Consider the following 24297-nt stretch of genomic DNA (forward strand, 5'->3'; position numbering starts at 1 on the left):
GATTTCACCTCGAATTTCTCGCATGAGTTTGATCACTTCACTTAAAAACTGAGGAGCTGAATTGTTGCGACGATGACAGACAGCAAAAGAGAGGACTGGAGTGACAGATGTGCTGAGGCTTGTTTGTCTTTCCAAATGAACAAACCTGCCAGATTATTTGTCATTCCCATCATCAATGAAAGCTTGGCGGCAGAGATATCCTCATTAAACGTTGTACAGTCAAGGTGATCCAAAAACATATGAGTGTTTAAATAGAAGTCTGTCATTATTTAAAAAAATCAATAAATAAATCAGTCCACTCAGTGAGAACATGCATTCACTTTGATAACGTCTTAGACTGTTTCAATGTGAATATGGTCATTTGTCTGTTTTATTAAAACATTTGATTAACAACTGGACATATTTTAATTAAACTGTCAGAAAATAGTCACTGAATGTACATTTAGAACTGAGTAACTTTTGCAGTCAACCCAGTTCAAGATTGCTGCTACAGCCAACTGACTTACAAAACACAAAAATTGTTGTGTTAGTGCAGTGGCGGCTGGTGGAGTTTTCTCCAGGGGGGGCTATAAATCCAAAATAGACATATACCAAAGGTTTTGGAATATGTCTATTATGTGATACCTTAGTATATGTTTTGGACCAAAACGTATACTAAGGTATCACACCAGTGTATTTACATGAATTAAAACAACAAAAGCAACATTTTAATGTACATATAAATGCACAAGTGCTTCCTGAACACACCAATACTTACAAAGACGGAGGTCTCCCAAGGCACAAGCCTGTAGGACACATTTAGCGTTTATAAAACCTGTTTTCTCCCTTATTTTTCAAAACTTTACCGGAGAAACTACGTCAAAGCTTGTTTTATGGTGCGAGCACTCACTACATCATGTATTCTGAACGTACAATATAACGAAGATCGGATGTCTCACTCCGATTAGAATTCAAAACCAAACATTCTAACAGATTTTAGCATAAATTTTCTTAAACTAATTATTAACTATGAACTTATTTATTACTCTTTGTATGTAACTTAGTCACGTAATTAACTTACTACTCTGAATAAAAGGCAGCTCACCTGCGGCTCGACTTTTCAATCAGGCGAACTTTATGACAGACGGATGTGACGTCAGCCTTCATGGCGGGAGTCCCGCGCTCCGGCGGCGGGAGCGTGGTGAAATGTAAACATAGCTGCATTCAGCAGCTCAGGGCGCACCTCTCCTGCGCCCTGAACGGTCCTATCTCTTGTACTGAAGAGGAGCTACTGCGTATGTACAACTTTTAACGAGAGTCTATGGACAAAGATTTTTGCGCCCCGGGGCGGAAATACGTCACCAAGCAGACAACGTCGAAGAACGAAACAACTTATCATTAACTATAAAATATTTATCTTACACAACTAAAAATATATATACATATATTTCAAAATATTTTCAATGTACTATTTAATTTTAATTGTTATTTTTTTTACGTCTTATTCAAAGTAATGTGAGTGGTGTGGCGGCACCCTTGCGCCCTCTATTGGCCAGCCGCCACTGTGTTAGTGTCTGAAAGTCACCTCCAACAGAACCTCTGAGCTGTAAACATTGATTTTAATGTATGTACATCTATCATTGATTGGCATATTGAGTTATACTGAGGTGAAGTTTATGTGGTAATAGCTGAGAGTCACCCTCAACACTGTGCATTAACTATTCTCGTTAGATATGGCTGCAAGATGGGTTAATGTCATATAAGGCAGTGGGCAACATGCGTTCCTTCAAGAAATATAGGCCTTTAATCATGCAAATGTGCACAAGAATTTACCACAATATAACTTGAAAGATATCTAAACTTTCAATGAAAAAGCTAAGCCCTCAGTTATGTAAAAAAACTCAAGTCAATAAAACAAAATTCGAATCAGCCAAGTTGCATGAAGAAAATACGATCCCTGAACTCAAAGAATCATTCTGGTAATAACTTAGAAAGCAGGTCAGTGACTTAAATCCAGTCCAGGTCTCACAGAATCTTATTTTTTTGTCTACTTATAGTTGACTTACACTGGTTACATCTATAGTGCTGTTTGTCATGAAGAAATCCAGTAATGATTCATATTTACATCATAAAAGCCTCTTTGAACACCATAGTGAGTCATAAGTCTTTATAGTGAAAAAGACAATCAGCTGACCTGCGCATTGAATAAGACAGAGTTCAAACTCTTCACAATCAGGCTACAAAATAACTTTGGACCCTAACTGGAAAGCAATCAGAGTCTATAGATTGTAACGTCCACTGTGAATGAAGGTCCTCTACGTCATTTGAGGGCGGTGGTGGATTTGGGGTCTTCTCCTATTGATTTCCATTATTCAATCTGTTCCTATTTTCAGGCCTAATCCATAGTAATGCATTCAAACTGTATTTACTCACAAACACACACGTGACTCCTCAACCATGCACTTAGTAGTTTCACATAATTAGAAGAGGGGGATAAATGTTGAGACTGAAAAGCTTTAATTACAGAGCCAGTGCTGGCTTTTCTCTCTTCAGGGAAACATTTTTAATTAATATTCTTTCTTCTCTGCTCTTTCTCTCCTCCTCCATCTCTCTTGTGCATCACAATTCAGATTTATATTGTTGACCCACTGCCGTTCACCAGGTAAACACCTCCGTGGGGAAATCATTAGAATGTATGTGTCCCTTGAGTTTTGTTTGCAAGAGACTGAAGTCTAACTTGAGCAATAAATTGTTCACAATTGGAGCAAACTAATCAAGAAAGAATAGCAGAGGATGATTGCGGTTGATTTTTGACTTGATAACCTCATTTACTAGATACATTAGACCAATGCTCCTGTCAAACTAAAATGCCAGCATTGACTGATTATTCAGAGCTGTGAATAATGTTCAGCGAAAGTAAAAAAATGTCCACATACTCCATTTCTGTGCACGGTATTAGTAAGCTTTAGGTTGTGAAAATGGTTGCAATTAAACACATAGTCTACATCGCAGAGATAAAAAACTAAACTGACTAAAGTTTTTTCAGGAAAATAATGCAGAAGTAGCAGAGTAAATCGAGTAAAACATCAAATAAACAAGTCAGCAATTAAAACAACAAAGCAATGTGTTTCAAATGCACAAAACAATCAGATCATCTGGTCAATACAAAGACAAACACAGCGTGAACACCAGGTGCTTAAAATGAACTGCGTCTAATAAGATGCATCCCAGCTGGCGGTGAAGTGAGCCGGAGGTTCGTGGAAGGGAAGTGAGGGCTTCGCCCTGGGATGCTGCCAAGATGTCTGAGGGATGAAGAGTGATGAAGAGTCAGCAGCAGGCGGATCAAAGCGTGCAGCAGGCCACGAGACGAGCAGGTTACAGGGAATATACAAAAACCGAAGGTGAGCAATAAAAGCAACCTGCAGTCAAACATACTAAAAATTAAAGGCCTCGCTTTTATTAAAGCACTGCATATCGCCCGCCACCAGTCATGCAGTTCAGTTTTGACTCACAGTTCAAGCTACGTTCGCTACGTTATTAACCTTCACCGCGACTGCATTTACATCCTTTAATTTAGATGATAAAACAGTACAGTGAGCCACACACTGACTGTTTCAACTTCCTGCTTTCGCCTTTAGGAGAGAGGCAGGAAATTCAGTTTGACACTTATTAACTGCTCTGTTTGCTCTCCAGCTCTGTGCTGCATGCTGGTTGAATAAAACACACTCAGGCTCTTGACATATTGATTTTTTTTTTTTGCATCCATCTTCCTTGTGAACCTTCCTTTCTGCTCATACATATACCCAAAATACTACTTATTTTTACAAATCTGTTTTTAGTAGAGTTGAGATTGGTTAAATAAAGACTTTGTTAAAAAGTTGAACTGAAGGTGTTTGTGCTAGAGGTGAAATTTATGTTATCTGTTTTAGAATAGTGGATTTCCAAACAAGTGCGGTGTTTGTCCTATGTAATAAAAGATTTATGTTTGCTTTAACTCATTCTCAATCCTATAAAAACATTTGAATTTTTAATGTAGTTTAGTGTTGCATGAAAATCCAGGTGCAGCTTCCTGTGTTCGGCTGCTATTAAACATAATATCATCTCCTCATATTTAAAGACTTTCCTGTTGGAAACAATGGCTGTTTATGAGAATTACTTCAGTAAATTAAGAAATTTAAAAAAGTACCAAAGTATTCTTTAAAAAAATATGATGTTTTTTAAACTGAGCTTCTGATTTCTGTAAAACATTTAGATTTTCTTCTCGCTATGGTCAAATTCAACCTGATACACATCGACTTTAAACAAGAAATTGTCAAAAGTAATAAATAGGAATGTTAGGTTTGTATCAAAGTTTAGCTTTTTTTTTTCTTTTATTTTTGCCAAAGCCCAAATAAGGCTTTGCAAAAGTAAAACTGCAAACAATCCAACACATCACAAAACATTTTTCAGTTCTAACAGCAACAGCAGCTGAAGCACAAACATCAAGGTTAGTGAATAACAGTGGCTAAGATAGAACTAATCAAAGAAAAAAAAATACAGAAACAGTTTTATAATCAGAATAACTAACATTTAAATGCTTCATTTGCAAAAACACATAAAAAATACTCAAAAATTGTTGCTTTACAAAGTACAAGGTGTGTAATTTTAGAGGTGGTCAGCAGAAAAAAGGTTTAAATATGTTAATGTTTAGCAAAGCATATTTAGTAAAGTGGAAGTCTTGTTTTAGTGCTGTCTTTATATCCATGTTCTAATATTTTTGTGTTTGTTTCTCTGCTTCTTAAACTGTGCTGCGTGTGCTTCGGTCAACATCAGCATCTCTCTCACTCTGTAACACCAGCACGTCATGGCTAGAGCTTCTCCAAAGTGGTTTTGCAGGGAAAAATACTCAGTGCTCAGCGGTATAGCTGGGAAAAAGAGAATTAAAGCAGAGTAAACCCAAACCACAGCGAGGAGAGAAACATACAGTCCTGTCAATTGGTTGCTGCACTAGAAATGAGTTTTAATCCATTGTAACCTGTGGGTGTTTTGATCACTAAATTGAAGTTGTCATCTTAAAGAGGGACATTTATGGTGTAAATCAGGGGTTTCAGGTTTTAGTTGTTTCCCTGCTTGTCAGCAGATCTTCAAGGTCGGTAGAAAACTGTTAATCACACATTCATTTAAATCAGGTGAGTCAAAGCAGAGAAACACCTAAAACATGCAGGACAGTGGCCCTCCAGGACCAGAATTGGGGACCTCTGGTGTAAATAACCTAAAAATGTAAAAACAAATCCTCGTATTTTGCAGAGTGCACAGAGGTTTTTTTCATTGAGGTCTTCTTTAACCTTCTTTAAATGGTCTTCGCTTTCAACCAACACTGACAGCTTTAGAAACGTGTGTAATAAAAAGTGCCAGGTGCTTTTTGACATCATCGCGGTAATGCTTATGCAGTCGCTGTTACGAGGAGAAGCAGCTGACGTGTGACCATTCAGAGCAGAAATAATCCAGTTTAGGGAGAGTCATTCTGTTAAACATCGCTTGCTTTTTTCTCATGTAGCAGCTTTCACTGAGACTTTACCTGCCAGCTGGCTCACAGCCACCTTACAAATATGACCTGGAGTGACCTCTCACACACAGAAGGCAGTGAAACAAGAAAGCGAAGCAGCTTGTAAGCAGCCGCGCCAGGCAGCAGGTGGCGGGGAAACAGGATGAGGCTGTCAGCATGCAAGCTGTGACATAGTATGTCTTTATTAGATCTGAGATAGGTTAGGGCAGGTAAGGGCACACGTGAGCATGCCTTTACATGCACCTATCACCTGCATCTGGTCATGTGATGCTGACCCAGCTCAGCAGAGGATGGATCGGATTCATATTCACATTCTGCCAGTTACGATATGTGGCTGATTAATGAACTCGCACACTGTCAAAACTCAGCAGATACACACATACTCGCACAAAAAAAGCCCCACTTTTATGCCAATGTGGCTTGTTTCAACAGTGATTCATTGCACTGAAAAGCTTTAAACTCGGCATGGTTGCTTTCTCTGTTTGGTTATTATACAGAATAATGACTGCTGGTAAAAGAAAACTGACAAAGGTAGCTGATATCCCATTGCTGTGCATGTAGCCCACATCAGTACATGTCATAAATGTATACAACAAATTGAAAGTTATATACATGACCAATCTCTCAGTGCTGAAAGGGTCTGGTTGGAAGCTTTATCTTATTTTCACACAACAACAGACAAAAACTGCATCATTGCAGGATGTTTCTCTGTTCAGTAATGATTTAATGCATAGCAGCTTTAAAGCATTCAATAAAGTAGCAGAAAGTATATTAAAAAACAGCTAATCTGACTCCTGTCTTATTGTAAATAGCACTATAATCAAGTCAGAATTAATGAGTTTTGAAATATATCTTGTGCTAAATAACACACATGCTAAATTATGATTGTAAACATTTTCTTAGTGTTAGCATTTAGCGCAAAGCCTTTAAATGTTTCTGCTACAAACAAAACAAAACAAATGGACAAGCACTCAAAAACATTTATTTGTTTCGCTTTCTTTAAACCAGAAGTGGGGCTGTTGTGAATTTCTTTCAAGTGGGAACATCTTTCGTAGAATTGATGTAAAACTAATGTTTTAAATATTGTTCTTGGATCCATTCCGTACGAAAGGCCGACAGTTGCAAACAAAGCAGCAAATGGCTAAATGTGCCACAAATGCAACAGAAAAACGCTGCAAAAGAAAAATGCTGGAGTCACAGAAAACAGACAGAAGCAAAAACATACAACCAACAAAATAAATGCAAAGGAAAAACGCTGCAAATACAAAAAACAAAACAAAACACCAGCAAGTAAAACAAGCTGCATACTCACTCCAGAAAATGGAAGTGCACCAGACCACTATGGGGACACGAGGTTGGATATTAGATATTTGTGCTCCACGAATATCCAATATCTAGTGTCTTTATGCCATTTGACTTGCAGTTTGGTAATTTGTTGATGGTTCCTAAGCAAACCATCAGGTTTCGGAGGAAGGAACACATGGAGGTGCGTTAACCGATCTCACTGCCAGCACCGGGTCAAATCTTTCCTTTGCATTTGTTGTGTTGGTTGTATGTTTTTACTTCTGTGTATTTTCTGTGACTGCAGCATTTTTCTTTTGCAGCGTTTTTCTGTTGCATATGGTTTTTTTTTGTGTTTGTTTGTTTGCACCTGTCGGCCACTGTAATACTGACATCCATTAGCAGATATGCCTTACTGGGTACTTCACATTTTCATCCAAATGTGCCATTTTAGTCTGGCTGCAGCATATACAGTAGATTGGCTTTTGGAGTAATATGTGCAAAGGGAGGAAAATGTGGCTCATTATGAGCAACTGATCAGCAGCTTTATACCTGTGTGAGTTACATTTTATTTAAAAATGCGTATGACAAAAATAACTCTGTTGTGGAGTCCTAGTCCTAGTAGGGGAGGTCTATTATGGCAGCTTATGGCTACTCTTAGAAAACATTATGTAATACAGAATTTGAAAAAAAACCCCCAGTGTTCTGGCTTTTCTAATAAATAACTGGCATTTAGTCATACTATTATGCGTAAAAATTGTTAATTTATCAGCAAATGTATAAGGAATTAAGAATCTTATGATAATTTTTCTTGCCTTCACAATTCAGAGCTTTGTGTGTCAGTGAAATTGGTGCACTCAGTACAGTGACAGAGGCATTTGTGAAAATGGAAGCGGTTGTAAAGAAGTATGAAGTGAGTGCCACATGCTTTAAATGTGTAGATGTCCATCACCGCAACGTTGTGACAACAGTGTCACAAAACATGCAATAAAGTTAATCATGCAATAAAGTCGATGGATATCACTATAAAAAGGTTTTTGCACCAAGTAAGAATAAAAGTAAGATTTTTTATCTAGTTTTGCACATGAAAACAGACAGCTGGCAGGTCATTTTAGCTCTGACCCTCCAGCTTTTTCTCACACGCTTTTCTACAAATTTATTATTGTAACATAAATAGACTTAAAGGGCAGATTCATGTAGATGTCTACCAATGTCACAGAGCAGCATCAGAGATGACGAGATCACAGTTTGGCCAAAATAGCAACAAGCAGCAATCAGAGCATGAACAAATTTCTGCTGCAGCAGAAACAGAAAAATGAAACCCACAGAGACACTGAAATTCAAATTCGTCTCAGTTTTCCTCAAATTAAACAGAGGAGGAGAGCTCTTAGTTATTTTTAAAGAGTGACTATAAAGGCTGTCAAACAGAAATAATTATAAGAAAGGTCAAAATGATTATAAAATATGAGAATGCCTCCAAAATGCAGTTCATCCTTATTATAGATCATAGCAAAGTCGTTGGTTATAATTTCTCCACTGACCTTTCAATCGGAATGATTCTGAAACTAATTAGTGAAATCATAACAAAAAATAAATGGCCGTCTGACTAAAAGTTTTATTTATCTTTTATTACATATTTTGTATCTTATATTCTGTATCTTCAAGGAACCGTTGTGCTCTTTTGCGAAAAATAAAATAAATTCACTGATCTTATTTAACAAGAATAAAAAGTAGTGTGATCTATAAATATCTATCTGTCTGCTTTATGTTTCATGACATATTAGAACTTGAGCAAAAAGACATTGCAGCTGTTTATGTAAAAGCAATTGATAATGTATCAGCTTCTTTTAGAGATTTCTTAGTGGAATATTTTCATCACTACCTCTTGAGACTTTGAATTAAGGGCCAAGGCAATATTCAAATTAGGAGGTGCTACTAGGAAACATGATTCAGCCTGAATCTTTGCCTCCATAACCTAATTAAAAGCAGAGCAACCAGTAGAAAAAGTCAAACCACTAACCTTGGCAAACAGCGCCCCCTTGGCTGCCAGAGCATCCTCTCCTCTCCCGTTGGGGTAGCACTCATACCGTGCATCCAAGATTGGGTAGCGACTGGCCAACATGAGGCCACTGTTCAAGAATTTGAACCTGGAACAGCAGCCTTTCCAGCCGTACCTCCCAACATCGCTAAGCACATAGGGGAAGTAGCGGTGCAGCTGCCGTCGCAGTCTTGTTGTTGCTCCATGGTCAAATACTTCCTGTAGAGCCAGAAAATCCAAGTTGGCAGGAAAAAAGGCAGAGATCTCATGGTCAAATGTCTCATCTCCATGACGACGTTTCCGTCCTGGACGCTTGAAAATAGATGTGCGTGGAACATGGGAGAGAGTATTATTGGAGGATATCCCTACAGTGATGTCACCCCCATGGTAACGAGTTAGGGACTCCCGAGAGGCAGTCATGCTGCCCATGTCTCCTCCTGCCAGCTCTCGGTGATTACCAGTCTCAGCATCCTCCTCCTGGGCGTCTGGTTCTGGAGCACTGATGCTAATTTGAACCCCTGAGGTGTGAAGCGGGCAGTCTGTTGGTGGTTTTTGCTGCATCCCTTCCCCATGCATGGGGCAGTCATGATGGCCGGAGCCACTTTGACCTCCAGTGGAATGCATGGGGCAGTCTGCAGCTTCCCCTGAGGTCTGACCAGGACAGTCTGAGCTGCTGTTAGTCCCCGTCGAGTGAAGGGGGCAGTCTGCTGTGGTGTCTGAGCCATCATGGTGAACGGGGCAATCAGTGAAGCCCTGCTCTCCTGCAGAGGGGTGAACAGGGCAATCGGTGGCACCTGAGGGATGAACTGGGCACTCGGTGACGGGTTCAATTTCAGTTTCAGCCGGGCCATTGGTGGTGTGCGTTTGCTCTGGACGCTGATCCAGAGAGGAGGTACGACGGAAACCTGTGACCAGACTGCTGAATGATGCCGCACTAAAGAACAGAACAGAAAAGAAGATGTTCTAGAGGTATTGATGGAGCCGGTGTGAAAAACAGAAGGAGCTCTAAGAAAAAAAAAAAACTGCTCACCTGATAGAGGTGTTGGTCGGTGAATCGATGTAGATTTTAATCTGGGGCCGACTGGCTCCATTGCGGATTCTCTTTCCCACCTCGCGAGCTCTCCTGTGGGTGTCTGACAAGTTGTTGAACCTGGCCAGGGAGTCTGGCAGGAGGCAAACATTGGCACTGCAGAAACAGAAGCTTCTGCCTTGTGTCCTCCATTCTCCGAGCCCAGCGCCACCTTGTCCAGCCTGATCCTGCTCTGCCAGGTTCTTGTCTGGTCTGGACAATGAATGAATGAATAAATAAATAACATAATAAGTAAGAAGAAGAAAAAGAGTGGTACCTTTTAAAATAATTGCTGTTTACTTTTCTTTGGATTTTATGTACACCATAAACAATTGTGCTTTTAAACAATTCAGCACTAAAATCCACAACTTTCATTGCCTGGTCATTTCTCACAAACCCTCACTATGTGCTGTGAGATGGCAAACACGACAGGATTGTTTGACTGAGGAATGTATTGTTTATGAAATTTATGATAAAAAATGCAGGTTTCAGAAATGCATAACTGGCAACAAATTCCTCTAGAGACTGGGCTGCAAATCCAATGCCTTCTGCTGTGCAATACATGGGCAGCTTAGTTTCCTGTGAAATTATGCACAATACTTGTGCAGCATTTAAACTCTTTCTTTAAAATATTTTCTGTTTTTCAACTTACTTTAAAATGTGTATCCTCCTTACTTTTATGAAGCTAACCTGTGGAAAACGCAACAACAAAATACAGTAACTGTATACGTGTAAATGTCAATAAGCTGTCCATCTAAATGATTCATGGCATTCAGCATGGTTACAGCAGATGGGTATGAACTGCCGTTGCCAACTTTTTATATCTGAAAAAGTTAAATTTATGATCAGCGAAGATATTTCACATTAAATCTGTCAAAAAATATTTGATGTTGACCAAAAAAAAGGGCTTGAAAATATAAGAGACTGTTGTTTTCAGTTGTAAAAAAGGGAATATTGTTATCAGGTTTGCTTCAAGCTGAAGCAAAATAAGAGCCGTGTTTCGATGTATAATTCTATTATTAAATACAATTTGGTAGAAATCACTGCCCCAGATGAGATTTGAGTCATTAAGAAAATTGGCATGTCTTAATGCTGATTTCATTTTTCTTAAAATAGTACTTTGGTCTTTTTACTTAGTTAGTTCAACTTTTGTTCTCTGTTTGGTAGAGCCTGCTGATGTATGAAAAAAAGCAGTTAAAGGTGAGAAGAAATGCTGAGTGTGCAAAGATGTGGTCTTTTGTGCTGATGATTGTAGAGACTGTAACTACCGTTCATTTGGTCTTGCTGTTTTTACCTCCTCCACTCATTACCAGACTGTTGTAAATGCCACTAATCAGATTCAAATATAAGTAATTATTCAAAAATGTCATAACCTTGAATTAGTCTGTTTCTTGCATTCTAGATTCAGCCTTTCAGGAGTTTCCTTTACCTCATCCCTAACCCTGTTACGTGGAGAATTAATACCCTTTAACCCAGCTTCTGCTTCAGTGTCTGTCGTTCAGAGTGACGCTGAAGAAAATTTAAAATCGGAAGTTGTGAAAACATTGCCTGGGTGGGCACTCACCTGCGATACGTATACAGGTATGGCTGGCGAACAGCTTGCAGGGGAGCCCAAATGATGAACCCCAGAAGGGCGAAAGGAAGGGATGCTAGGAGGAGCAGCAGATAGAGGGGTGCAGAAATCAGGACACACAGGGTGAGGAGGGAGCAGGGGTCCTGGGAGCGCTGGCGCTTCTCCAGGGAAGTGGCCACGCAGGAAGCCAGGAGCCTGTCCAGGAACCAGTAGCAAGGAAACACCAGGCTCCACGACAAGCCATCCAGGAAGTGCAGACAGGCACTGGAGTAAGGGGTGGTGTGGAGGACCATCTCTTTCTATCTTTCCTGTTCTCTTTTTGTCCTTTCTGTCACTTTCTCCTCACCTCACGCTCTCTTCCCACACCCACATACACTCAACAAGTGAGCACAGATCTGTTCTGATTACATGAACAGAAATGAATAAAAATGAAACCAGAATCAAGCGTACACCCTCCCCCCTCTTTGGAGAAAGGAACACTACATGATTTGAGAGATTTCTATCTAAAGCTTATCTCAGCCTCACTACCCCTCCCTCAGTAATTACACCCCCAATTGGAGGGTTCAAGAAGCACAGTCTTGAGGTAGCGCATTGCCATAATGAAAGGCATTTGCTTGATGCCGGATCTATGATTGCAAAGACTCCAAAGACCTCCGTAGGGGGCATCCATTAAACATCACAATTTCCTCTGGGCCCTTTAGAAAGAGAGCGGATCAATAAGGAGAGGAGGGAGAAGGGAGGAAGAAAAAGGCACGATGTTAGTAACTGACTTTACTGATGAATGAAAGCTAGAAGCAGCACAGATTTAACAATGTCTGTGAATTTTAAAACATATAAATTTTTCCACTGGGGAAAAATCAAGTTTTGATCCAACTTTTTTCTTTATTAATTATTGAAGTCATGTTCAAATAAAAATAAAATAAAATAAAATAAAATAGATTTCCCTGATTTTCCCGAATCAATTCATACTGAATGAATGCATGATTCTTATAGTGCTGTCATTTAGATAAATAAGAGGAATTCATTAGGTCTAAAGAAAGATGTCTGGCACATTTACATCTATGTTACATCTGAAATAAATAGAGCAGATTCCAGCTTCAGCAAAGGTATCAAAATGTCAAGTTAAACGTAGAAGAAAAACTAAAAATATGCAGAAAATATTAGCATATTTCCTATTCAAGCTGTTTTTAATCTTAAAAAAGGTAAAATTGCAAATTTTTAGCTTTCAAAATGTGTGAACTTGATTTTAACACAACCACGTCGTGAATGAGGACTTTGATTATTTGCAGGTTAAAGCAAGAAAAGAAAAATGACAAAAACAAAACAAAACAAAACAAACGAAAAAATCTTACAGCAGTTAAAACACAGAAATGACATACCACTCACTTTAAAAAAAATAAAACCTTTAAAAATATTTTTTGAAAATATTGAGACCAGTAAAATAAAAGTAAAAAAGCATAAAGTCAAGTCTGCAGAAAACTATCTGTTACCTACTTGTTTGAGATTATTGCTCATCTTGGTTCTTTTTTTAGGTCTATCTTAAGATTTTATGACATTTAGATTGTTCTAAATGCTTCCAAAATTATATGGTATTGATTTTTTATTTCATCTTTTTCTTATTTCACACTTTCCCTGCATCATTGGCTGCAGAACAATCATCAAACATGACAGATCTGCCACAGTGATCCACAAAAAGCCTATTTATTTTATTCTGCAGTGATTCATTTTCTAGAAAATTGCTTCGTCATTGCATCTCTTGATTAATCAATGTGAACAGTTTCTTAAATGCAGGAGAATTTTTAATAGTTCATTTACATATGAATAAACTTTTGCAAATGATTAAAAGAGCTTGCAGCTGCGCAAGGTTTGCACAAATAAACCTTTAAATAAAATAAAATAAAATAGTAATAATAAAAAGCAGTTGCCTAAAGAAGTTAATTAAGCTTTGAGACCTTGGTATCTCAATTATCTGACAGTTCAAATTTCTGTAAGTGCTGTAAATTCAGCATAGTGCTGTTTTCTTTTTTTCTTTTTATTATCATATGAGCCAATTTTCATCTATTTATCTATTAGGTCCTCTAACACAAGAAAGAGAATAAATTCCACAAACATAAATAAACATGTGCTTTGTTTACATTAAGTGAGTACCTGCATTTCAGAATTTCATATAAACATATCTGGCAAACTTCAGAATAATCTTTTTTTTAAGTTTGACTTCACACTTTGCAATGAGTACCTCAAAATGTTTATCTTTAAATTTTACATCTTGTTATGCTCTGAATTTTATCTAAAAATCACAACACCTACATTTTTTTTCTGCTTGCTAACGAACAAACGGAACATATTGTCACATCAGGATCTGCTTTGGAGCAAAATAACAGCCATATGTCAACGACAGCCTGTTGTTTTCTGCCAAAATGAGGCTCTTTTGTTAGACAGCGTGTCCTATGAATAGCACATCTCTCTCGTGTGAACAATATCTCCTCGCTCTCAGTAATCTCCCTCTGCACAATCCAAACCTTTGTGTACATTAATAATTCTTGTTGTGACAGACGAGCCGCCTGTTTTGTACGATGACTGACTTGTGACCTGCTTTGAGGTGGGCTGGAGGAGAAGGCGAGGAAGTGACCCGCTGAATCAAAGATTGACTGACTGACGTACTGTATGTGCAGAGTTTCTATCTGACTTATTGTTTTACTGTCTGATCAACAGACAGTCTTTGATCCGGGTGAATGCAGCTTCCTGTCCCGTTGTACTGAAGTGGTCCTGAGGTCACTCTGTGTTTAACACAGTCACCATGATTGTTAAAGGTCGGTTTAACTCTGGGTAAATAATTTATGGCTGAAACTTGGATATAAATAAAGCACAAGTAGAGCAGAGCGGGATGAGAGAGTGAGCTAACTACAGGAAGCCATCAGAGGGTTTACTACCACACATAAACTCTAATGTAGACTCATTGCATTAACTCAGTGCCACCTGGCATTGAAGCTGCAGTTCCTTTCCTCATAAAGACAAGCCATTTGTGGTCCAGTATTAGTATTAATCATTAACTGAGCTGGTGCCTCTCTCCGTTGGTTAATGAGCGAGATGAGATACACCCACAGAGATTTCCAGTTCATTGAAGGACCAACATAGAGACACCAAAGACAGAGAACACTTAAGATCAATGTTGAATTTCCAGTTACCCTAACATGCATGTTTTTGGACTGTGTGAGAAAAATAGAATATCTGGAGAAAACAAATGCACGACAAAAACATGCAAAATTCACACAGAGAGACGCCAGATGAGATTCAAATCAGAAAACTTTTTGATTTGTATCACAAATCCATATATTCTGATTATTAAAATAAATTATAATCTTTGAATCAAAGAAAACATTACAAATAGCTGATATATGATTCAATATACAGTATAATTTATGGGCATTACATGGTCAATATGAGTCATTTAACAGCCTAAGCTTTCAGTCTCCTGTTCTGTAGATTTAAAAAGATGTAATGAAAACTATTACAAAGGTAATCATCACCCAATGCCAAAAGGCTAAGGAGGGCATTAATGCTCTTGTTCGTGTTTGTGTAGATGCATGCGTCAGATCTGGAGCGTAAGGACTCAAGGACGCAGGCTGAACTCAAGGACTGGATGCAAACAAAAGAATTTAATAACAAAAACAAAAGCTGACAGGGCACCAGAGAAAATAAAAACCAGGAATCTCAAAATGAAAGCACAAGAAAAACATGGTGAAGTAACAATACATCTCACAAAATTTTGACAAGATTTTAAAGAAAATCTCAGAAAGAATTCCTTTAATTTGATAATGAAGTTATCTTTAGAATATTCCAAGGCAATACTTAATTGACTATCAGTGATTGACTTCCATGTCTGCCATGTCAAAACATACAACTCAACAAAATGATTGACAGGTGTCTGAGGGTAAAGTTGAGACGGGGGGAAGATGGGCTTTTCCTCCCCCACAAGTTTGTTTTGCTGTCTGCGTTTGCGCTCCCTACAGCGTTAAATCCCCCGACTCGCAGCTTTTAAAGACTTCCACTTTTCAGCAGAACAGGTTTTTTTTTTTTTTCCAAATCTTCTGAAGGAGTCTCTTTTTTAGAAACTGCAGACAGCATCAACAACAAAAACCCAGAAAAACACCCATCAATCACCACTGATATGTCAGCAGCACAAACCGTGACTCCTGCCACATCAGGAGAAACGCAGCAGTGCATATTTTATACCCAAAGACATGTCCTAATCAGGAGAGAGAAACAGGCTGCAATGGAAAAGCATTTAACAGAATATTAGAATGCATCTTACTGGCAAAGACACATCTATATCAGACGGGTTTAAATCACCCGGCTGCCACTGAGAGTTTACCAGAATAACAATGCCAGATGATGGTGGCAAATATTGTTTTAAAATGACTAAAAGCCCAAAAATCTTTAATGTCCTGGATGTATTTACTGACAGGCCTTAGGTTTACCAAAATAATCTTTTGAAATTAGCCCTTTTGATGTTAAATTATCAGCTGCTAACTAAGATCACAAACTAACTGGTGAATAAAAATGGGTGAAACCAGCAAAATGATGTGACACAAATTGACCACAGCCCAAAATAACACAAATAACTGACAAGATTCCTTCTTCAATGTGAAAGAGAAATTAAATTTCTACAGAGTAATAAGAAGCAAATACAAATATGCATTGTAAAACAAGTGAATATTTATGCAATCACTTCTTTTAACTGAAATATTTTTATTTATTGGTATCATTCTGTAAAAAAACGATTTCACTTTTACATTGAAAACATTTTCTTTTGTTTGTTTGTTTTGTTTTTTGTAAAGAAGGCCAATTTATATTGACCATGATGGATTTCTGACAAGAATAAAAGCACACCACATCCGAGGGGGTGAATACTTTTATAGGCACTGTGTGTGTATATATATATATATATATATATATATATATATATATATACATACAGTATATGACTCACTGAGCTGCAGAGTTGTGCAACACTACTTTACTGATTAGAGAATGTAATATTAAAAATAACCTCAGTGAATTCCTGCAGTTTCAAATCCTGGTTCAGGTTAAATCAAATATCAGATGTAACAGCCTCAAAAAGGAAATTAATGCTAAACAAACAAAACTGAAAAACATTATAAAATAATACTAAACTTATATTTGGCAACAGCTACAGTTCATATTCAGTGTGTTTTTAACAACATGATAGACCTTTTAAGCCAGATGATTATTTTTTAAAATTGATTAGGTCAAATTAAGTCACTTATCTGAAGTGTTTTTTTGAAGTAGTTCATATTTTGTTTCTGTTTTCCTCGTGCACAAAAACAAATCTCTGTTTTTTGTTACAGTGAGATGACAATTAGCAGCCGATGTCCAAAGTGAAAATGACGAGTGGTGCTTTAATCACAAAACAGTGTGGGAGTTTGCCTCACAGTTTAATAAAAACAATAACACTTCAGATTTCTCTTTTAATCGTTTACATAATGAAATAAAAATAGAATGAATTAAACTGGGATGTATTACACATTGTGGGGCCGGGGTCGGTTTTATTGTAACTAAAGTATATCATATTAAGATCCAATTGTCCATTTTCTTTGTTTTTCCCCTCTCTTAGCTCAACTTCTTCATCATAAAGCTGGGATTTATGAGCTGTGTTATTGATGAAAACGTTGTTTTACAGTTTTGTAGTGAAGCTAACTTCTTAGGATCTTATTGACAGCCTGGACGTTAGTGATAAATGCCACCTATGTCAGTTCGGGAAGTCCATGAAAGTTTGCCTGTAAATGTAAGTCAAATAATTTCCCCCTGAGCTTAAATCAATACTGTCTGTCTGGATAAACAACGAGAATGCTGCGTGTAAACCTTCACAGTCTGCGTGTGTTTCCATGTTGGTCTGGAAAGTCATTATAGTTCATGTGCTCATGTGTGGAACCATCAGCATTGTAGAATGAGTGTGTATTAGTGGAAAAACTGATACCAGACTATCAAAAGTGCATAATGTTTTATTAAAACGACCAAAATAAAAGACCTAACTGGGCATCAAGTCAATTATGAATTAAATTCAGGCAAAAGAAAAACCAAAAACTAATTCTTAATGCAGATGACAAGTAAGAACTGTTTGCATTATGAGACATACAAAACCACAGAAATGTAAAATAAACACCAAAAAGACAAAAGGGTATCCAAAATGTGACCCAAAATAATTATACTGAAACCTGCTTTATAATAGTCACAAACACTAAAGTTTCAAGAAATAAAAACAAAGGAAATGATTCCTTGAAGGGATGCATGTCATCCGCCACCTTCCATCCCAGACTTTTAGACTAAGATCGTCTTGTGTTGAGGAATGACAGAGTTGTAGCTGTTTTAGTCAAAATAACATTTTATAGAAAGTCATGTGATACTGCGAGATGTTGCACTCAGAGTACGTGTTATGAATGACTCTCAGCGACTACTACATTCAGTTTTAGCCCAGTATCAGTAAAACTGACTGAGACACAGCTGTCTGTTAGCAGCGGCAGCCATCTTGCGATGGATTGACTCTAAAAGTTAATCAGTTGTAGATGTGATTACTTTCTTAAAGTTTCAGTAAAATCCATTCTGTGGTTTATGAGGTATTTTGGTAACAGACAGATGCACGCACGGGCATAAAAACATTATCATCTTTTCGTCTTTGGCGGGCAATAATAAGACCCAAAGGACAGGGACAAAGCAACCTAAAGACATGAATGACCTTAAAGTGACACAAAATGGTTATGTTTGCATGTAGAACCAAAATGTAGCTCAAAAATAATAAGATAAAAAGACATGAACAAAATAAATGTATTAAAAATGTAAACATTCACAAAAATAAGGAAATCAAAGGCCCAACACGCTATACAAAACAGAAAAGATACACCACGTCCAAAATGCATTAACCAAAAACAACCATGAATAGATAAAAAAAACAAAAGAAAATGATGCAAAACATTTACACAGGCTGCATGGTTTGAGGCTGTTGTGTGTCCCACTTCTGCAGGACGAATGGGAGACCTTTTCCACATCTACTGTACACACAGGAGCCCTTTGTCTTGGACAGAACAATTCAGCGTAACAGTTATCAATACTCTGGCTATCTGAGCGACACATTAACACATCCACCACACACACAGCTTAGAAATATGTGCTAAGCCAAACGAGAAATAAGGCCATCTGGCAAAAACTAAAATAGTGTTGGATCAGAGCAGTTACTCCCTCTCTGATTCTTTGCATCATTTATTTCCTTTCCTCATTAGTTTCTTCTCTTCTCTTTATTTCTGCTTTTTCTCTGCAGCTCCTCTCCTTCTTGTTTTATTTTCCTTTTTTAAAAATCTCTTCATCTGTTTCTCTTTGCATACTCCAAGAGATCCTGCAGGACCAGCATGAACACACACACACACGGACCTGTAAAGGCCAGTGACGTCATTCTGCTGACTGCATGCTCCAGGGAGTGCTGTTGTCATGGTGACCTACTCACATACACTTACTGACTGTACAGCCGTAGCTGCTTGTCACTGTACTGAGAACACACACACAGGCTCGGTCCGGACACACTGAATGTGTTTCATATCCAGTGAAATGTTGTTTTGTTTTTTTTCAGCTGAAGCATGTCAGGTATTTACAGCCGGTCCATTGAAGGCTGTAATAGATTCAAGTAAAACCAATGTCACATGTCTTCCCCTGGATGGTTATTTTCCAATCAATTAGGAATTATGGTTTTGTGTTTCCATCAACAACAAAGCAATCGGAGATGAAATTGGACCTCTGGGAATGGCTGGGAGGAACAAAAACTCTCATTAGCACTTAGACTTCTTCACTGGGCTGGATAAACTGTCAAATTATTCATTATCAATCAGAGGAGAGCTGGCAGCTGATTACTCTTAATCTTTTAATGTCACTGATAGGTGTTTGCTGCATATGGAGTACTGCAATAAAATGCATTTTTATCGCCCTTTGCCAGAGTTAAAGGTGGAAAATAGTATTTTCACTCCATGTGAGTGTGTGTATTAGTGAATCTGAAAACAAATAAAGGAAACTTGCAGAAACTAATCATTGAGAGTACATCTACACCTGATTAATGTTTGGAGTCAACCCAGTCTAAGATGGCTGCCACAGCCAAGTGACCATAGAAATCCAACCCTCACCTGTGGTCATGCGGTTTGGATCATGACAGAAAAAACAAGATCCTGGATATAAGCGGCTGATATGAGCTTCCTTCGAAGGGTGGCTGGGCTCAGCCTTAGAGATAAGGTGAGGAGCTCCTTCATCTGGGGGGGAGCTTGGAGTAGAGCTGCTGCTCCTCCTCATCGAAAGGAGTCAGCTGAGGTGGTTCATCATCTGATTAGGATGCCTCCTGGACGCCTCCCTTTGCATGCTTTTCAGGCATATTTCATGTTTCACGTTTCAGAGATTCTGTATCCTCTCTGGCCTGTGAACACCTTCAGATCTCCCAGGAGGAGCTGGAGAATGTCGCTGGGGGGAGGGATGTCTGGGTTTCCCTCCTGGACCTGTTGCCTCCGTGACCCAACCACAGATAAGCCGTGGAAGATGGACGGACGGATGGATGGATGGACATTCATGTTTACAGATACTGAGCTAATCTTTGGTGTGGTTGTAGCTGAGAGTCAGTCACAAAATAGACTCCAAGTGCTACTCAATGTGCAAGATCTTTGCTTAAAACTTTAGCATTAACTGTTAAAGTCAACCCTTTTTGTCTGTTAGCAAATTTCCTTTCAACTAAAGAACCGAGGCAACTCTGTCATTAAATCAATTTGCAAAATTTTCCACACCTTAAAAATCTGTGAACACCTTGTGCTATCAAATGATTCCACCCTCCTCTCTCTCCGTCTCTGTCTCCTTTGTCAGAGTAATTGTGGTTATGTAATTTAGTTAGTGCAGGCATATAATGCCATCACTATGAGGCACAATATAATCAGCACGGTAATTCTATCAGGATCTGCTGCCACCTGCTTTTTGGCAATGCTGATGCTCTCATAACAATGAATGAGATGGGCAAGGCTGACTGACTGCAGGAGGGAGAGCACAACGCTGCTCTGAATATTTGGCAGGGAAAAGGTCTTCAGTGGTTTGTTTCAGTGTGGCTGAGTGGAGTAAGGAGTAAGGAAAAGTCAGTATCTCACCTGTTGCAGACAGCAGTCAGAAGAATCTCAGTTTGAAGAATCAGGCAGACGTTCCCATAGGTGAGTCAAGATAACACCCACTCAGAACAGTGAATTTACACCATCTAACCCAACTCAACTCCTGACATCATCCTGAGTCGCTCCGGTTCTAATGTAGAATCCCTTAAAAAAAAAAAAAAAAACAGTTTTTGGTCAATGTGCATTTTTATTTAGAGGAACTAAGGAGCAGGTCACAGTTCCTGATTTGTTGAAAAAATGTGACAAATCTATTATTTTTCCTTGAGAGACCAAGAATCGTCTTTTTAGTGGCCAGTACTGTCGACATTTAGTTGTTAACATTAAGCATAGTTAAATGTTTTCTATTGAATAAAGTTTAATACATTTGTATTTATGTTCAGTAGAACTGATTTGTATTTATATTTATGCATCTGTTAACCTGAATCCATGCTGACTGTATTGATTTTGTTTTATTTAGGTACTTATGTCTTTACCTGCCTAAGGTCTGCAGATGGAAAATAACCGTGGGCTAAATCTGTGCAATGCAACTGCCTCTTTTGGAGTGTATTGTTATTGTGCATGGTCCCAAATAAACCAAAATAAACCCAAACCTAATAAATGCTTTTACACAGTGATGTTTTTGCAGGGGAGAGTGGTTTATATGAGGCTGTTGTCCTTGTTTTCTCAACTAAACAATGTCTGTGTTGCTGAACACACACGGCACAGAAGTATCTTACAACTGATCGTCAGAAACACCAGAAGTAGTTTGTTTTCTTTAATTGACAGGTCTTCCTCTCTAATCTGGCTGATGGAGATATCTTCTTTTCCTGCCAGAAAAAGACATGCCATCTTTGATTTAGTAACCACTCATGTCTACTGCCTTGTTGTTGTTGTTTTTGGTTTAGACAGAGAGGATAACAAAACACAGCTGATCAGCGTAAGGACCCAATGAGCAACTACAGTGCATGCCATTATACTGAGCAATATGGATGTTATTCAGCTGAGAAAACAGTGTAAAATAGACATATGTATGTACATCTTGGACAATCTGGTAACATTTAGAATATGCACTGAGCTACAACCACACCAAATTTTAGGTCAATACCTGTAAAACTGACAGAGTTATGACATTTTTGTGTTTTTTAGTCAGCTGGCTGAGGTGGCAATCTTGAAATGAGTTTACTCCAGAAGTTGATAAATGGTACATGTACAGTTTTATTAAAGCCTGTTCAGTGGTTTGTGAGATATTTTGGTAACAGACAGACACGAACCATCATTGTTCGCCTTTGCCGTTTGGCAGCAGGTGATAAAAAGGTCATTTGAGATTCGCTGTGATGGATGATGGAGATAATTGCATGAAAATATAAGAAACAATCTGCTGTGGCATTAAGTATAAATAATTTGAAGTAAATGGGTTGAAACATTGTTGAAATGTTCCTTTAACTGAGTGACATTCCAGCTTTGATTCCAACCTGTGACCTTTCTTTTCATGTCGTCTCCTTCATCTCTCAGCCGGGCTCTCTCCCACATTTAGCGACCCTCTTTCCTGTACCTGATCTAATAAATTGCTCTGCAGGGCAGCACGACCTCACCTCTGGGCTTTTTATGTAACACAAAGGTTGCTATTAGAGCCATTAACCTGCTTTTGATTTAAAAACCAGCCACGTTGTGTATGACAGCCACTGACTTGTTGGTATAACGGAGACTTTTTACCTTACGCGGTTATATTTTTGTGCCGCCTGGCGCTGAGGCCACGATGTCTGACTCAAAAGTCAAACCTAGAGGAAGATGCAACTGGTGGGACTTTTGTTGTACCAACTGAGACAAAGATAAACAAAATGAAGACAATTCTTTTTGCACCGAAAGACACATTTACTGTATATTACTAACAAATATGCCCAAATGTTATTATGATTCCAGATGCTTAAAGTATTATCTTTATACTTCAAGCATAACACAATTTTATCACAGAACTTTAAAGAAAGCCAGACAATTCTGCCATTTGACAGCATTTCCTGGTTACCTAACTGTATAATTTACAGGTTTTAAACTTTGAATTAAAATAAAATAATTTGGAACATTTAGAAAAATAGCATTTTCTGCAAAAATGCAGTGTAAATGACTTTGCATAAACTGGCTTGTTAAGGCAGAACAGACGTGAAATTAACAAAACAGAAGCTTAAAGCTAAAATTTGCAAAACTGCAGCTAAGTAGTTTGAGTCTAAAAAACATACAAAAGAAACTATAAACAGGAAAACAATAGTGCAAACACTGACTGAGCATTCACACAATTATAAAATGAAGTGATTTACTGTCTTCTGCCAATTGGTAATGTATAAATATTCTTTCCAGTGTGAGAGTTAGTCTACTGTGTCTTTTACTGAGGCTTTGACAGATTAAACCTTTTGTTCTGCTTCGCCGCATGCTGGCAGACAGTGATCTTCATACAGATGATACACTTGTCTACAATATGTCCCTCAAAAGGAATGAGCTAGTTTTTAAAGTGAAGAGTCTGAAGCTGTCGAGACAACCGATAACAGCTGAAATCAGATTTTTTACTTTATCCAATCCCATCAAACTCGCTTTTTATGTCAAGTCAGCGAGAAAGCTGCAACCCAAACATTTATGAGTGAAGTGAGACTGAAATCTTCCTTCTCACGCAGAGTTTAATCACAGTATAAACTGATCAAGGATCAGGTAAACTCTGCACCTGATCTTTAAACGTGGAGAAAATGTTGGAGCCAGTTTTCCACTTTGCTTCAGAGAGACAGAACCTCTGCAATTTTCAGCTCTATTTTAGTGCTGCCTCTGAAGAAACTGAACGAGCAGTTTGATTTCAGTCTGCCTTAAACTGCTTCTTGGATGCAGTTCCACGGGCTTCTTTGAAAACTGTACAAATTGGGTTTCAGATTCAAGTATTCATTTTAGCCTATGTAACCTTTTGTCAGAGACTTCACATCCCTGCCCTTCAACAATCTTCTTCCACTGATATCTGTTAGGAGAAATCACAGAAGCAAATGATCTTATTCTTTTACTTCTTCTCAGCCTCAGTGGAAAAAGGTTTTTCACAAAGCTGTAAGAAAGTGAGAGATGAATAAAAAGTTGAGAGAAAGCGAGGGCAGATCAATAATGATTGTTTTTGTACTTTGCTCAGTCTGAACTCTGTTTGCCACTAATTGGCATCAGAGTGGAGTTAGGCATTACTTTCAAACAACAGTAAAGGGCCTCCTATTTAGAGTTGGAATAACAAAGTCCTGATGCCTTCCATCATTTATGTCTCAACAATCATTATCTCTGCCGGCGTGCCCATTTGACAATCATTATAAGACAACACAACCCATTCAAGCTCGACCGGCATATTTCTATCTGCTGCGTTCAGCAGATTAAAATCACAATTACCCAGAAGTCCTTTGTGCATGCTCAGAGAAGGCAGCATTCAGGCTCAGGGCAACAATTCGTGTGTTTTATCTACCGGCTGTGTGTTTACATTTGCAAGGATGTGTGAATGTATTCAGAGCTGCTGCTGTGTTTGTTCAGCTTTGTCTGATTTGGAGTGGATCAATACTGGAAACTGATGGGTGTCAGTGTGACTCTGTAATGCACAATACAACAAGAAACACTTGTGCAAAAATAAAA

The 24297-nt window shown here is 38.3% G+C and overlaps 1 protein-coding gene across 2 annotated transcripts in view; it reads right to left on the reverse strand.

The window, feature by feature from the left end:
• smpd3 (sphingomyelin phosphodiesterase 3) overlaps positions 1–24297 on the reverse strand; it is a 61347-nt gene that overhangs the window by 20358 nt on the left and 16692 nt on the right. Inside the window, exons 2-5 of one of the 2 annotated variants that reach the window (XM_017434234.3) lie at positions 20665–20826; positions 11477–12180; positions 9874–10125; positions 8826–9777 (exon numbers count right to left, since the gene is read on the reverse strand). In XM_017434234.3, coding sequence (XP_017289723.1) covers positions 8826–9777; positions 9874–10125; positions 11477–11778 — 1506 coding nt within the window. In that variant the 5' untranslated portion in view covers positions 11779–12180; positions 20665–20826. The remainder of the gene's footprint in view (positions 1–8825; positions 9778–9873; positions 10126–11476; positions 12181–20664; positions 20827–24297) is intronic. The other variant, XM_017434236.3, reaches the window with a different exon arrangement.

The sequence above is a fragment of the Kryptolebias marmoratus genome, linkage group LG11 (genome assembly GCF_001649575.2).
Source record: "Kryptolebias marmoratus isolate JLee-2015 linkage group LG11, ASM164957v2, whole genome shotgun sequence".
In the NCBI taxonomy this organism is placed as follows: domain Eukaryota; kingdom Metazoa; phylum Chordata; class Actinopteri; order Cyprinodontiformes; family Rivulidae; genus Kryptolebias; species Kryptolebias marmoratus.